The sequence below is a fragment of the Enhydra lutris genome, unplaced genomic scaffold (genome assembly GCF_002288905.1).
Source record: "Enhydra lutris kenyoni isolate GAN:26980312 unplaced genomic scaffold, ASM228890v2 scaffoldscaffold13, whole genome shotgun sequence".
In the NCBI taxonomy this organism is placed as follows: Eukaryota; Metazoa; Chordata; class Mammalia; order Carnivora; family Mustelidae; genus Enhydra; species Enhydra lutris.
In genome coordinates, this window is record NW_019154097.1 from 48864684 (window position 1) to 48878321 (window position 13638).

Here is a 13638-nt window from a genome sequence, read left to right on the forward strand (position 1 = left end):
ATCTCCAGACCTCAGCATTGCGATTGGATGCGGCTGCGGGGGGCGGGCCGGCCTGGAGCGTCGGCCGTTGGCGAGCGCTCCATTCTAGCCCCCTCCCTTCTGTCGCCTCACTCCGGCGCAGGAGTCTCCACCCCCCCGGCGGGTTCTGATTAGCCACTTCCGACGCGTCTCGGGGCCGCTATTGGTTCGCCGGGTCCCTGAGCCCGTTTCCGCCCTCTTGAAGCGACTACGGCGGCTCCAAGGAGGGGGAGGGGTAAGGAGGGACGGCCGGTCCCGTCAGTCAGGCAGCGGGAGCCGCCGGGAGCGGATGGCGGCGGCGGTAGCGGTCTCACTCGCCGCCGGGGGTGAGGAGGCGGCAGCCACGACCTCCGTGCCAGGGTCTCCGGGTCTGCCCGGGAGCCGCAGTGCAGAGCGGGCCCTAGAGGAGGCCGTGGCCACCGGGACCCTGAACCTATCTAACCGGCGCTTGAAGCACTTCCCCCGGGGCGCGGCCCGCAGCTACGACCTGTCAGACATCACCCAGGCTGGTGAGTGCACCCGGCCCCCCGACCCAGCCGGGACCCTCATTTGCATAGCCCCGCCCCTGGCTTGTTTCTCACCGGGCTCCGGAGTCTGGCCCGCCCCTTCACCTGACCGTCGGGGTTCTCGACCCCGCCGATTTGCATAAGCCTGCTACCTCCCCCTCCCCACTTTGAGAACTACCAGACAATGAACGCGTTTCTCGTTTGCACGGAACGCCCAGCGCCCCGGCCGAGCGTTGTGAGAATTCCCCGTCTTCTGCTTCTCTTTATTTGCATAGCTGCGCACCTGTAGAACGGTCCCGCCCCTCACCTGGTTGACTCATTTGCATGATCTCCTCAACCTCAGTTCTGATCGTTCCTTAAAGCGGCCCCCACGAGCCCCTCTGAGGACTCCCTTATCTTCCTCCACTTCGTCTCCCAACTTCCCCCCTGTTCCACCGAGATGCGAGCAGCCTTAGGCCCCCCTCTTCCCTAGGATTTGCCCCTAACAACCTGGTGTTTCTGTTTACCGTGCCTGTTGTCCCGCCCCCTATGGTCGGAGGCCCTCTCGACTCCACCCAGCTAGCCTATGGGAAAGAAGCAAATACTCCGTGTCCCCTAACTCTTTTCTCCTCGAGCTCTTCCATCTATTATCCCTGACCCCCTTATCCGAGACTCCCCCTCCTTCTCGCGTGTGTGAGGTCAGTGTGGAGCCTGTGACCTCATAGGGACCTAGAATTCCCGTTTCGGCTTCTGCTTTCCCTAGAGGGAGGGACTTGAGGCAGTTGCTGAAAGGAAGGAAATCTTATCTCCTGGCTGGGAGTGCTGGGAGACTAGAAGACTGTCCCACTGTCCTTCTACTCCCCCACTCACAGATCCCTCTAATCGTGCTCCTTCCTTCCTGGTGTCTCTCTCTCTCTCTCTCTCTCTCTTTTTTTTTTTTTAGATTCTGTTTATTTATTTGATAGCATCCCAAGTAGGCAGAGAGGCAGACAGGGAGTGGGGGAAGCAGGCTCCCTGCTGAGCAGAGAGCCCGAGGCCGGGCTTGATCCTAGGACCCTGGGATCATGACCTGAGCTGAAGGCAGGGGCTTTAACCCACTGAGCCACCCAGCCACCCCTTCCTGGTGTCTCTTGAGGGTAGGGTGTGGGGGACTCTACCATGACAGGTGAGTCACGCGGCAGCTGCTCAGGAGGCAACAACCTATGACCTTGGGCTGGCAGCTGGGGGGTGGAGATTGGGAGTGGGGAGGAGGTCTGCATTCCCGAAGCCCCACCCCGGCCTAGCCCAGGGTGGGACTTGAGGCTGGGTGAGTGTCCTAGCTCCCGAGGACACTGCTCGGAGACTGCTTGCATTTCTTCTCCAGCAGGTGCCTTCTCACCTGCAAACATGCACGTGGGCACCGGCACTGTTTTCTCCACTGTTCTGGGGAGCACCGGTTTAAACCTCTCCACTTGGGTTGCTGGGTAAACTCCCTTCCCCGCCATGCAGTGAATGAGTTCAGGGACCGGGTGAGCCCCAGGAGCCATTCCTCTCCCTCTCAGTCTCCCCCAGCCGCCTAACCCCCAAGCTTCAGATTGACCTCAGCAGCTGTGTGACACTCGCCGTCTGTTCCCTTTCCCTCCCCCTTGCTTGTTTTTTGACAAAGACCAAATGTTATTCTTTACTTCCTTAGGGCTCTGCCTCTGTGAGTAGACTCCTGGGGAAAACTACCGAGAACTCCCTGGCCCCTCCCAGCTCCTGCCCCCTCCCACCCTCCTCCACCAGCATTCTGGCTGGGGATGCAGGCCCTTCTGAGTGAGCTTGTGTGTTGGAGCGGGAAAATCCCGGCTTTCTAAGGGCCTCTCCCGGCCCCGCTCTCCATGCAGAAATCCTGAGCCCTTTCTGGACCCAGGTTGTAGGCCAGGTGGACTCTGTCTCATCCAGAACGTTCTCCTCTGATCCCTCTCCCCAAGCAGATGGCTGATAGTTTGGGGTGGAAAAGGGAAGTGACAGTCAGGGTTGCCTGTACCCTGTCCTCTACACCTCCTTGCCCTACAGCCCAGACCAAACACTTCAACACTCCGCCAAATTATTTTGAGCCCACTCCTGCTTTCCCAGCTCTTTCTGAAGCATTGTTTTCCGTGCATATCTCCTATGGCACAGGTCTCTGATATCCTCTGGACTCTGTTCCTTGGGGCCCCCGAAAGTAGGATGAATCCTGAGATGGCGGGGAGGGGTGGCACTCACAAAGGAGAAGTGCAGCTCACTGTCTTATAGACCACATCCTGTGCCTCCTGTGCCCTGCCTCCTCCAGCCTGGGCTGCCTTCCGCTCCGAGCTTTTGCCCCACCACTGCTTAGCCCATCTTGTCCTCCCCCATCTTCATCCACAGCATGCACAAGTGCGCACGCACTCATGTGTAGATGCAGGGAGAGCAGGCAGGTGGAGGGCAAACATAGGAGGACTGCATCTGGCCACCTCCGCCTCGGGGTAACCTGCTCTTCTCCCTTGAAGGGTCTTTTCTCTCTGCACACCAGGGCTGTGAGCAGAGAGGGAGAAAAAAGGAGGCCTGGTGTCTCGGGCTGTCATCCGCCCTGGTAAACATAGGGCCCACCAGACACAGACCCAGAACCTGATAGATTGTTTCTACTCCATTTCCTGTCACAAGACTCATTTCCTTGGGGGATAGACCCCAGCTTCCCTCCCATCAGCTTTGGCTCACGCCTTCCTGGGGAGGGCTGCCTAAGAAGCTCACTGAACTTCTATCGCCAGGGACATCCCCCTGCAGGCCCTGGGCCCCTCCCTGTGCAGGGGAGGAGAGGAAACAGAAACCCAGGCTTGCAGAGCTCTGAGCGGTTAGTGTCCCCAGACTGGCAGAAACCCCCATGCCTGACTCCTTTCATTGGAGTAGCAAGCGACCCCTTGAAATAAGCCGTGGTCATAGGCTTTACCCTCCCTCCCTTCCTCCCCGCTCCTCTCCCACACCAGGACACAGGCAAAAGTGCTGAGCAGCTGAAGCCTGGGTCAGTAAGAGAGGAAGTAGAGGAGGGCCAGGGTGGGAAAGAGGCCGGTCCTGAAGAGGCTGGAGTGGGAGGGACCTGAGGACTCCAGCTTCCGCCCCCAGCCTGGTCGGCTCGCCTTCTCCTCCTGGCCCTTGGGTGTCTGTTTCTTTGCAAACCTTTGGAGCTGGCTTGCTGATGCGAGGGGCCAATGAACAGCCATTGTCCAGTGTGCCAGGAGCCTTACTTAATCTCTAGAGCCAGACTCTAATGACCCTTGGCTTCTCCCCTGTGTTGAAAAGAGGTTGAGGCTGGGGACAAGGCCCCCGTGGAGGGGCGAAGAGGGATTAGCTTTCTCAATGGTCTCCCCGGGGCAGCTTCCCATACTCATTGTGAGCCGCCCGCCCATTACCTTGCTGTTTTCTCTGGAGCACCAGCCTTCGCCATACAACAGCAGGAACCGCAAGAGTTCGAGAAGCCAGTCACCCTTTCCAGGATAGCCCTTCACTTGTGTATCTGAAGGTGGTGGTCATGGTTTGTCCTGAGTGTGGGCTTCTCCATCCCAGTGACCCTGTGGCCTTTGCTGTTCTGGTAATGCTCGGAATGTGCTCGGTTTTGCAGAAAGCTTTGTTCTCTCCAGGGAGCCCAGGTTTACAGGCCTGATTCTTTAGGTCCAACGGGGAGGCGGACTGCTGGGCAGCTGGCTCTGGGAAAGTTGAGGGCCCTTCTGTCCAGGGCTGGGCCTGTCCACAGCTCTCCCCTGATTCCTTGCTTCTCCTAGACCTGTCCCGGAACCGGTTCCCCGAGGTGCCGGAGGCAGCATGCCAGCTGGTGTCCCTGGAGGGCCTGAGCCTCTACCACAATTGCCTGAGATGCCTGAACCCAGCCTTGGGGAATCTCACAGCCCTTACCTACCTCAACCTCAGGTAGGGAGGCATGGCCAGCAGAGGGTGGGAGCCCCAAGTCCCAGCGCACCGTACCCTGAGTGCCCCTCCCAGTGCCCTGGAGAGAGGGCAGCACCGGGCTGCTGGGCCTGGGGAGTGAGCCCCATGCCTTTCTCCCTTCCACAGCCGAAACCAGCTGTCATCGCTGCCACCCTACATCTGCCAGCTGCCCCTGAGGGTGCTCATCATCAGCAACAACAAACTGGGAGCTCTGCCTCCCGACATCAGCGCCTTGGGAAGCCTGCGGCAGCTTGTGAGGGCAAAGCAAGAAGGGGGCCCGTCGAGCCAGGCACCAGGGGCCTTTGGAGAGTTTGGGGAGGGGGGCACTGAAGGAGGTGGCCAGGGGCCGGAGGCAGTTTCTGATGCCCCTGGTCTCGTGGCTCCTGGCCTACTTCTTTCCTCATTGCAGGATGTGAGTGGCAATGAGTTGCAGGCCCTCCCGGCAGAGCTGTGCAGTCTCCCTTCCCTGCGGGACCTCAGTGTGCGCAGGAACCAGCTCAGCGCCCTGCCCGATGGTGAGGAGAATAGAGATCTGGTGGGGGTGTGTGTGTGTGCGGAGACAGTGTGTATGTCTGCACCGGAGAAGTCCCAAAGACTCTTCACAGAACATCACTGTCCTAGGTGCCCAGGGTTTTGCAGTGTATAAGACAAACTAAATTATTTGCTCTTGACCGGCATCCCTCTGAGGCTGACAAGGCATGGGTTATTAACTTTATCTTCACAAATGAGGAACAAGGCACAGAAAGGAGAGTGGGTAAGTGGGTTGGCACCCTGCAGAATCCCAAGATTGGAAGGGGCCTTCAGGGCCACCCAGGGCCATCGCTCACCCAGTGCGAGCTCTCAGGCACCTGAGTCAGATGATGCCCTGTGCTTCCTCCCCAAAGATTCCGAGTCAGTGGAGCCATGAGCTGGAGCCCAGGCAGCCCCCAACCCCAGTTGAATGAGCTAATTGTGATCCACTCCAACATTTTATAGCCTCTGCTCTGAAGCAGGCGCCCCTTCCCTTATTCCTCCGGCACTGTTATGTGCATCCTGTGTTTTAGGTGGGCGTCAGGTAGACGGGGATGTCACTCACACCTGGGGCCAACCCTGAAAATGTCCGGGCTTCACGGGGAGAGACAAGTGGACGGATGTGCTAGAACAGGCCATGGAAAGAGCTGCGGGAGCTAGAGGGAGGCTTGTGGCCCTGCTCAGGGAGCTTGAGGAAGACTCCCCCCCCACCCCCGAGGCGTGGCAGGAGCTGATCTTCGAAGGAAAGTTCTCCTTCCTTCTGCATCCCGGGCGGAGGGAACCCATGTGCAAAGCGCGTGGGTGGGAGGGAGCACTGCCAGGCACGGATGTGGTGAGAGACGCAAGCCAGGGCCAGGTGGGAAGGACCGGAGCCGTGCATGTCTTGGTTTCAAAGAACAAGAGAGGCGGTCGGGTGGTCACCCATTTTCTCTGGGCTCCCCCTACTTCTGGCCCTCTTTCCTTCGAAGTTGGTAGCACTGTAAACAAGCACTTGATCAGGGTGCCCTGTGGGCCATAAGAGAGACCCAGGACAAATGCGCTGGAGACACAGAGGAAGGAGCAGTGAATTCTAACCTGAGTCTGGAGAGATTTCATGGAAGCTGCACTTTGAAAGATGGTCACAAAAATGCGTGTCCCAGCTTAGCAAACAGCACGTGGAAAGGCCCAGAAGACTTTCTGGCTTTATTTTCACAAATGAGGGGGTTCACAGGGCTGGAGGTTGTCTGATGTGGTGCGAGGGTGGGTCGTGAGATGGGAAATGTGGTCCGAGCCAGCTCACGAACACTCGGACCGTGCTGGGTCTGGGGGTGGTGAGTGCTCTTCTGTGTCTCTAGTCACCCCTCATCCGACTGTGCATGTTTGAGAAGTAGAAAAAGGGCACCCTTTCGTGTGGGTGGGCACAGCCTTGCCTGGTGGGACAAGGGCTTAGCTGGTAAAGTTCCCGTGGGATTGCAGGCCCCTCCTGCTTGGGTGCCTGTGTGCAGGTCATGGTCCGCTCACCCTCAGCAGCTTCGGCTGCGAGTCATGGTTTTTGAGCTGTGCGGTGTCGCAGTTTGGGTCTTGGGACGGTTAGTCAGGGATGAAGGAATGGCCGAGGTATGGAGTGGGTCGGGGGCAGAGGAGAGAGAAGCCCATGAGATGGGCAGGAGCTCAGGGAGGGGAGGCCTGGAGGTGGGCCCGATTCAAGCAGGAAGAGAAGCAGGGAGGTTGTTCCCGGGGCACGCCCTCAGCCGCCAGCCAGGCCAGAGGACGTGGTGGCCCCAAGGGTGGCGAGTGGGCCAGAGCAGAGGGCAGAGGAAGTGAGCACAAGGCCCCACCCTTGGGCAGGCTCCTGACTCTTCCCTCACCCACCCCCAGAGCTGGGGGATCTTCCTCTTGTCCGCCTGGATTTCTCCTGTAACCGTGTCTCCCGCATCCCGGTCTCCTTCTGCCGCCTCAGGCACCTGCAGGTCATTCTGCTGGACAGCAACCCCCTGCAGAGCCCTCCGGCTCAGGTGAGGGAGGCGGATTGCCCTAGACCATGGGGACAGGGCTGGGAATGGGTAGGAGTTGGGAGATGAGTCCCTTTAGCAGCCAGGCAGGATCTGGGGGAGCCCTTTTCCCTTAACCCCTACCATGTGCCTCCTTATACCTAGATCTGTCTGAAGGGGAAACTTCACATCTTCAAGTACTTGTCGACAGAAGCTGGGCGGCGTGGGGGGTCTGCGCTGGGGGACCTGGCCCCTTCCCGCCCCCCGAGTTTCAGTCCCTGGTAAGTCCCAAGTGGGAAGGAAGGAAGCGCCTGGCTACTTCTGCCCCTTCCTGGCGGCACGGACTCCTGGGTTTTGGTGGGAGGGTGAGAGGGCTTGTCGCCCGCTGCTGGACTGACTGGCTCTCCCTGGCGGCCGCTAGCCCTGCTGAGGACTTATTTCCTGGACGTCGGTACGATGGCGGGCTGGACTCAGGCTTCCACAGCGTTGACAGTGGCAGCAAGAGGTGGTCTGGAAATGAGGTAAGGGCCTCCCTTCCACGGGACATTGGGGCTCTTGGCTCTGGGTCAGGACCCTTTGCTTGGTGCTTGGGAATATCAGGGTGACTCTTAGCGTCTGGAGTGGTGTTTTTCCCTTGCCCAGGTATCTCGGGGAAGGGCTGGCTCAGCAGCAGACCCCAGGGGCATGAACCCCATGAACCCCCAGCACTACAGTGCAGCTCGCTTCCGTTTTGCATTTCTAGTCAACAGATGAATTTTCGGAGTTGTCCTTCCGGATCTCGGAGCTGGCCCGGGAGCCTCGGGGGCCCAGGGAGCGGAGAGAGGATGGCTCCGGTGAGTGGTGGGGTCAGGATATGGGGTGTGGGGTAAGGTGCGAGTGCCTGAAGGCCCCCAGATGCTTGCTGACATGCCCTGGCTCCTCCAGCTGACGGAGACCCTGAGCAGATTGACTTCATTGACAGCCATGTGCCCGGGGAGGACGAGGAGCGAGGCGCTGCTGAGGTGAGGGTCCCGTTCCTGGCCGCGTGCAGGTCCTGTGCAATGTGCAAGGGACCTGTGTGGGGGGTAGGGAGCGGGGCAGGCTTGGGGGCGCACTTCCATCTCCTGCTGCTCTTTCCTTAGGAGCGGCGGCCACCAGAATTAAGCCCTGTGGCAGGGGACACCGAGAAGGCGCCAAGCAGCAGGTACCCCAGAGCCACCTGATCCCGCACCTTTTCACCTCCCTCCTGTCCCCGGACCCAACTCTGCCTCACTGGTCCTGCCTCTGCCCCACAGGCGGGAGGAGCCGGCCGGGGAGGAGCGGCGGCGCCCCGACACCTTGCAGTTGTGGCAGGAGCGAGAGCGGCGGCAGCAGCAGCAGCAACAGCAGCAACAGCAGCACAGTGCGCTCTGGGGGGCCCCCAGGAAGGACAGGTGTGGGCAAAGGGGCAGGGTTGGGCGGGGGGGCCTGGAAATGAGGGGAAATGGGTCCTCAGAAGCTCCTCTGCCCGTCGGGGTTGGCGGGTCCCTTGCCTGCGCTGCTGACCCCACATGTCCTTCATTTTCCAGTTTTCTGAAGCTGGGGATCAGGGCTGCTGGCGGAGGGGCCGCTGCCTCGTCCACTCAGGCCTCCTATGAGTATGTGTCCTCCGAGATCCACCTCCCAGAGCTCTGTCCCTGCACGCCGTCCCCCTGCCATCCCCTCTAACTCACTTCCTGTCTGTCCTCAGTGGCACGCCGAAGTCCAGTGCCACCCAGCCGGGAGCTTCAGGAGGACAGGGAGCCCCTGCCCCCACCCCTGCCCCTGGCCCCACCTCCCAGGAGCCCCTTCCTGCGGCTGGACCAGGTGGGACAGGGACTGGGGGAAGAGGAGGCGGGACTCTGTAGGTGAGGGGGTGGCTGGGGCCTGGTGGCCTGAGGGAAGAGGGGGACTCTGAAGGGTGTCTTTTCTGACCTGTCTCTGGCTCTGACCCCCAGCAACAATGCCTGCTCCCCGGCCACTCGGCTCCATTCAGAGACCAAACAGCTTCCTCTTCCGTTCTTCCTCTCAGAGTGGCTCAGGTGGGTTTCCCCTGTCCCCAGTGCTAACCCAGCCCTCAGCCCTGGGCTGCGGACACCCCTTCTGGCCCGGGAGTTCCCTAGTCTATTGTCCTTTGTGTTGAAAATCCCACAAGCACAGAGGCAGGAGATGTGAGTGCCAGACACTGTGACCCAGCTAAGAAGTTGGCCGCGGGTGACAGAGACAGCCCACATTCCTCCCCTTTCTCCAGGCCCTTCCTCACCAGACTCTGTCTTGAGACCTCGGCGATCCCCCCAGCTTCTGGATGAAAAGGAGCTAATGGCACAGCTGCGCCAGGTAAGAGAGGTGGGATCTGCGGGGCCGGGCACGGTGGGGAGTTGAGGGGGGCACTCAACCTCCTCGAGTTTCCTGGCTTCCCACTGCACCCTGTGGGTGCTTCCACTGAGGACACAAGGGGCAGGCGGGAGTCCCCACTGAACCTGACCCCTCCCCAATCCTCCTGCCTCCCAGGTCCTTGAGTCAAGGCTGCAGCGGCCCCTGCCTGAGGACCTGGCAGAAGCTCTGGCCAATGGGGTCATCTTGTGTCAGCTGGCCAACCAGCTGCGGCCCCGCTCCGTGCCCTTCATCCACGTGCCCTCACCTGCTGTGGTCAGTTCTGTCCCCGGGCGGGAGGCAGGGGATGGGACAGAGGACGGCCAGGGCCTTTCCCTTACTCTCTTCTCCTTTTCCTTTCTCACTCTCCCCCAGCCAAAACTTAGTGCTCTCAAGTCTCGGAAAAACGTGGAGAGTTTCTTAGAAGCCTGTCGAAAAATGGGGGTGCCTGAGGTATGAGGGGTATATTCTGGGGAGCCCAGGGCAGGTCCCTACTATAGCGGGTGGCGACGTTCAGGGCTCAGCTGAGCACTCCGCATGGGTGGCGGGGTTCCATTCACAGTGGTGTCTGCTCCCCAGAAAGAAGCATGTCCGCAAGCCCCCGTCCTGCACGTGTCCCCGTCCTGCATGTGTCCCTGCCCTGCACTGCGCATGTGGGCGTGGCTCAGCCCCCGGCACGTGAGGGCAGGGGGTGGGAAGGATTGTCTTGTTGCTGCTGCTGACGTCTGCTCCTTGTCCTTGTCCGTCTGTCCCTACTCCCTTCCTAGGCCGACCTGTGCTCGCCCTCGGATCTCCTCCAGGGCACTGCCCAGGGGCTGTGGACCACCCTGGAGGCTGTGAAGCGGGTGGGGGGCAGGGCCCCCCCGCCCGCCTGGCCCCCTTCTGGTCTGGGCGGCTTCATCTTCTTCTACGTGGTCCTCATGCTGCTGCTCTTTGTCGTCTACACTCGGCTCCTGGGTTCCTAGGACCTGAAGTCACCCTTTCTCCCCGCCCCCATCACCCTATTTCTATTTATGACTCCTGTGCGACCCCGGTCCCTACCAGTGGTGCCTTCAGCCCCCACCAAAGACACTAGTGAGCCCCTTCCCCTCACAAACACTGACCTCAGAGGCCCCACTCTGGTGTACCCAGACCCTGGGCCCCCAGCCTCTGGCCACCCTCCTATAGCCCCTTCCCTTCCCTCACCTCTCAGTGCTGATGGTGCCTTCATCCCTCCAGACCCTGCCCTCTGCTCCCTCAGAGGGTCGATTTCAACCTTCCTCCTTTTGCCGTCCCTCTCCCACCCCCCCATTGTTCTGGGGAGCTAAATTATCTATATTTTGTAGAGAGAACTCTATATTTGTAGGGGATACAGGGGCCCAGGCTGGGTCCCTGTCTCTGTGTATAAATTGTACAGACCGTGGCCGCCTCTTGTGTGTGTGTGTGTTTGCGTCTGCTCCTGCTGTGGCCAGGCCTAGCCCTGGCCATGCCCCAGGGGCTCTGTTTGTCAGCCTACCTGTTCCAGCATTTCCCTCTGGAAATGACAGGTCTCTGCTCCCCTGAACTTGGCCTCCTGTGTCATCACCCTTCTGTCATCTGCTGGCAGCTTCCTCGTATCTCGTTTGTCCCCAAGCCATGTCCAGGGTGCCCCTGACCTTTGCCACCTCCACCTGGAAGGGCCATCCTGTCAGCCCTGTTTGCCCAGGCTTCTGTAGGGTTTCTCCTGCCCTGCCCTCTGAGAAGGCCAGGGAAGCCAGAGAACAAGGTGACGGGCACTTAACCCGGGCCCCTCCCCCCAGGAGTCCCTGTGCCAGCCCCACCACATCTTGGAAGAGGAGGGGGCCCCGGGAAGGGGCCTCCCCTACATCGCTGCTGTCATCCACGCACTGCTGGAACGGCCATAGGGGTCGAGGTCGGGGCACAAGGCTCCGATCCGGCCGGGAACCCAGGAACAGAGAAGACAGCCGCGCCCGGCTCTTTTCCCTAGCAAGGACTCTGGTGAGGGCGGCCTCGGGCTTGGCCCTGTTACTTGGGTGCCCCTCAGCCCGCCCGAGGGTTTGGAAGCCGGCCGGCCCAGCAAGGCCCAGCGAGGCCCCTGGCCGCCCCTGGGTGTGGCCGAGGGTCTGGGATAGAAGACGGTCCCGGATGTTGTGTCAAGTGCAATAAAGAAGAAGCCGGGCCCTCAAGGTTGCCCCTCGGGTGTGCGTGTGTGTGTCCGTCTGCGAATGAATGCGGTGCGTCGTGGGGAAGGAGGTGGCCCTGCCGTGCAGGGCGCTGCCGCTCTTCCGTGGCGGGCGGCGTGCGGACCCGACAGCCCCGCCGCCAGGGGGCGCCCGCGAGACCCCGGCGGGAGCGCGCGCCACGTGGCCCGGAAACGCGCTGGGCGCCGGCGTGGTCGCGAGGCCCCGCGAGGTGGGCCGGCGACGTGCGCTCGCGGGGCGGGAGGGCGGACCGCCGCGGGAGGAGGGAGCCTCGTGGGTCCCGGAGGAGCGAGGTGGGAGGCGCGGGCGGCGTGGGCGGCGTAGACCGTGTAGACGGTGCGGACGCGGGGCCCAGAGGTGCTGCCCGCGCTGCCCTCCCCGCCAGACGCGGCATGTTGCCCCGGCCGCCTCCGCTGTGGGACGCGGGCAAAGAGCAGGCGCCCGAGGAACAAGGCCCCTCGGCGGGCAGTGATCCCGGCGAGGCCTGGAGCTCTGGAGAGGAAGAACTGGGGGAGCCAGGAACCCCCCCACAGGACAGGTGAGGGGCTCCGCCGCAGGGAAGTCCGACAGGGGGCCCCACCGTGGGAGGAAACCTCCGACGCCTACACTGAGGGCCGGGTGTGCTCAGACTCCCCGCCCCAGACCCCCTGGGCCCTGCCTCCCGAGGTAAGGGGGAGGCTGTGACGGGTGCACCTCAGTACCTCCCCCTCCCAGCCCGCAGCCACGGTCCCGAAGGCCTTCCTGGACCCGGAGAGAGCAGGTGCTGCCCCGGGCCCCCCCAGGCCTGGCTGCCGAGCAGTCCCCAGGAACCCCAGGTAGGTACAGGCCTTGCAGTCTTTACCCCCCAGACACCTTTCCACGGACTCCTGAGCCTCTTTTAATCTCTTCAACTGCCCCCCCCACCCCCGCAGTTGCCCTTCCGCCCCAGATGGCCTGGGAGGTGGCCCCCTCAAGGATGACCGTCCTAGCACCGTGGGACCCCAGCTACAAGGCTAAAGCAGGACCTCGGCTGGTGTGGGTGAGTTGGGAGTATCTGTGGCCCAGGCCTTGGGAGGGGGCAGGGGTGCCCCGGGAGGGGGCCGAAGCTCCAAGGATCCATCTTTCCTGCCTCTGGCACAGGGGCCCAGCTGTGCGTCAGGCGCCTCCTTCTCAGGCCGGACTTTGTGTCATCCCTCATTCTGGCCACTGTATGAGGCAGCGTCAGGCCGGGACCTCAGGCCCCGGGCCCCAGCAACAGGGCATCAGAACGGAGAGCACGTGCCCAGGGACGCAGGTACTTTGCTTGGTCCCCCAGGCTCTGGAGGTTCCCTGCGTGAGCTCGTCTGGGAACCAGTGCGGCCCTCGCTGGGGTGGGAACCCCAGCCTGCTGCCCTACTGGCTTTTCCTCCCCAGGGCTCCCAGTGATGTGCCGAGAAGATGTCTTTCTGTCAGACCCGCTGCTGCCCTGTGGCCAGCGTGTCCCGCTGTACCTGTCGGAGGCCTCTCAGCAGGTGAGCGTAATTCCTGCCCTGGCCTCGGGCCAGTCTCCCCGCAGGGCTTGGGAGGAGGCCCTTCTCCATTCGTTCTCTCCTCAGGTCATGGGCTCTCTGAAGCTGCTGCTCCCACCTCCTGTCATGTCTCCCTGGGTCCTCCGCACCTCGTCCCCGGGCTGCTCCACCGCCTGGCTCAGTGGGCCTGAGCTGATCGCCCTCACTGGCCTCCTGCAGATGAGCCAGGGGGCTCCGAGACCTGCCTCCTCGGGGGCTCCCACGCCCCCTGCTGGCTCCCCAGACCCTGTATCTGACCACCCAGGCCCCACTGGCGGCCCCAGCTGTTCTCGCTGCACTGACCCGTCTGTCCCACGAACTCCAGAAGCCCACTGAATATAGCTCTTCTGTGGGCATTGTGGGTCCCCTCCCCCCCCCCCGCAGGTTCTGTTGACAATAAAACAGTGTTTTGGTTTGCAAACGAGCTTCTTGTAGCAAGTGAGTAGCCGAGTGGGGCTTGGAGACAGGGATGGGTTCTCTTCCTCTATGTGGCTTAGGCTGTCTTCCCCTCAAACTCTCATTACTCATCGGTCACCCCTGCAAGGGGGCAGGGGAATCCGTGGACCTAAGACCTTTCGAGGCTGACCAAGCAGGACCACTTTAATAGGGTATAGGGCATAGGGTGTGGGGGGTCCACAGTACAGTATACAGAAGACAA

At 61.6% G+C, this 13638-nt stretch overlaps 2 protein-coding genes across 4 annotated transcripts; both read left to right on the forward strand.

The window, feature by feature from the left end:
• Positions 1-181: 181 nt before the first annotated feature.
• On the forward strand, positions 182-11227 carry LOC111145706 (leucine rich repeats and calponin homology domain containing 4). Of its 3 annotated transcripts, none has more exons than XM_022500839.1 (18): positions 182-527; positions 4262-4406; positions 4551-4677; positions 4834-4939; positions 6792-6928; positions 7070-7185; positions 7326-7425; positions 7647-7737; positions 7829-7905; positions 8026-8087; positions 8179-8316; positions 8452-8520; positions 8613-8728; positions 8860-8943; positions 9153-9238; positions 9413-9550; positions 9650-9727; positions 11053-11227. In XM_022500839.1, the coding sequence occupies exons 1-18, from the start codon at positions 308-310 to the stop codon at positions 11155-11157; spliced, it is 1995 nt and encodes a 664-aa protein (XP_022356547.1). In that variant the 5' UTR covers positions 182-307; the 3' UTR covers positions 11158-11227. The 3 variants fall into 3 exon arrangements, with proteins under 3 accessions (XP_022356547.1, XP_022356546.1, XP_022356545.1); XM_022500838.1 differs by lacking the exon at positions 11053-11227 and adding an exon at positions 10042-10893; XM_022500837.1 differs by having other exon boundaries at positions 4551-4939.
• Positions 11228-11414: 187 nt separating this feature from the next.
• Positions 11415-13396, forward strand: LOC111145708 (Sin3A associated protein 25). The gene is made up of 6 exons (XM_022500840.1): positions 11415-11992; positions 12169-12269; positions 12366-12472; positions 12574-12727; positions 12847-12944; positions 13029-13396. Exons 1-6 carry the CDS (start codon positions 11847-11849, stop codon positions 13314-13316), a joined length of 894 nt encoding a protein of 297 aa, XP_022356548.1. The 5' UTR covers positions 11415-11846; the 3' UTR covers positions 13317-13396.
• The last annotated feature ends 242 nt before the right edge of the window (positions 13397-13638 follow it).

Bases quoted from the DNA above. Each gene is read 5' to 3' on its own strand.
- LOC111145706 (XM_022500837.1), top strand. From the start codon at position 308: ATGGCGGCGGCGGTAGCGGTCTCACTCGCCGCCGGGGGTGAGGAGGCG. The intron at 4,940-6,791 runs GTGAGGAGAATA...ACCCACCCCCAG, and splicing joins GCTCAGCGCCCTGCCCGATG to AGCTGGGGGATCTTCCTCTT. The intron at 8,521-8,612 runs GTATGTGTCCTC...GTCTGTCCTCAG, and splicing joins TCCACTCAGGCCTCCTATGA to TGGCACGCCGAAGTCCAGTG.
- LOC111145708 (XM_022500840.1), top strand. From the start codon at position 11,847: ATGTTGCCCCGGCCGCCTCCGCTGTGGGACGCGGGCAAAGAGCAGGCG. The intron at 12,473-12,573 runs GTGAGTTGGGAG...CCTCTGGCACAG, and splicing joins CAGGACCTCGGCTGGTGTGG to GGGCCCAGCTGTGCGTCAGG. The intron at 12,945-13,028 runs GTGAGCGTAATT...TTCTCTCCTCAG, and splicing joins TGTCGGAGGCCTCTCAGCAG to GTCATGGGCTCTCTGAAGCT.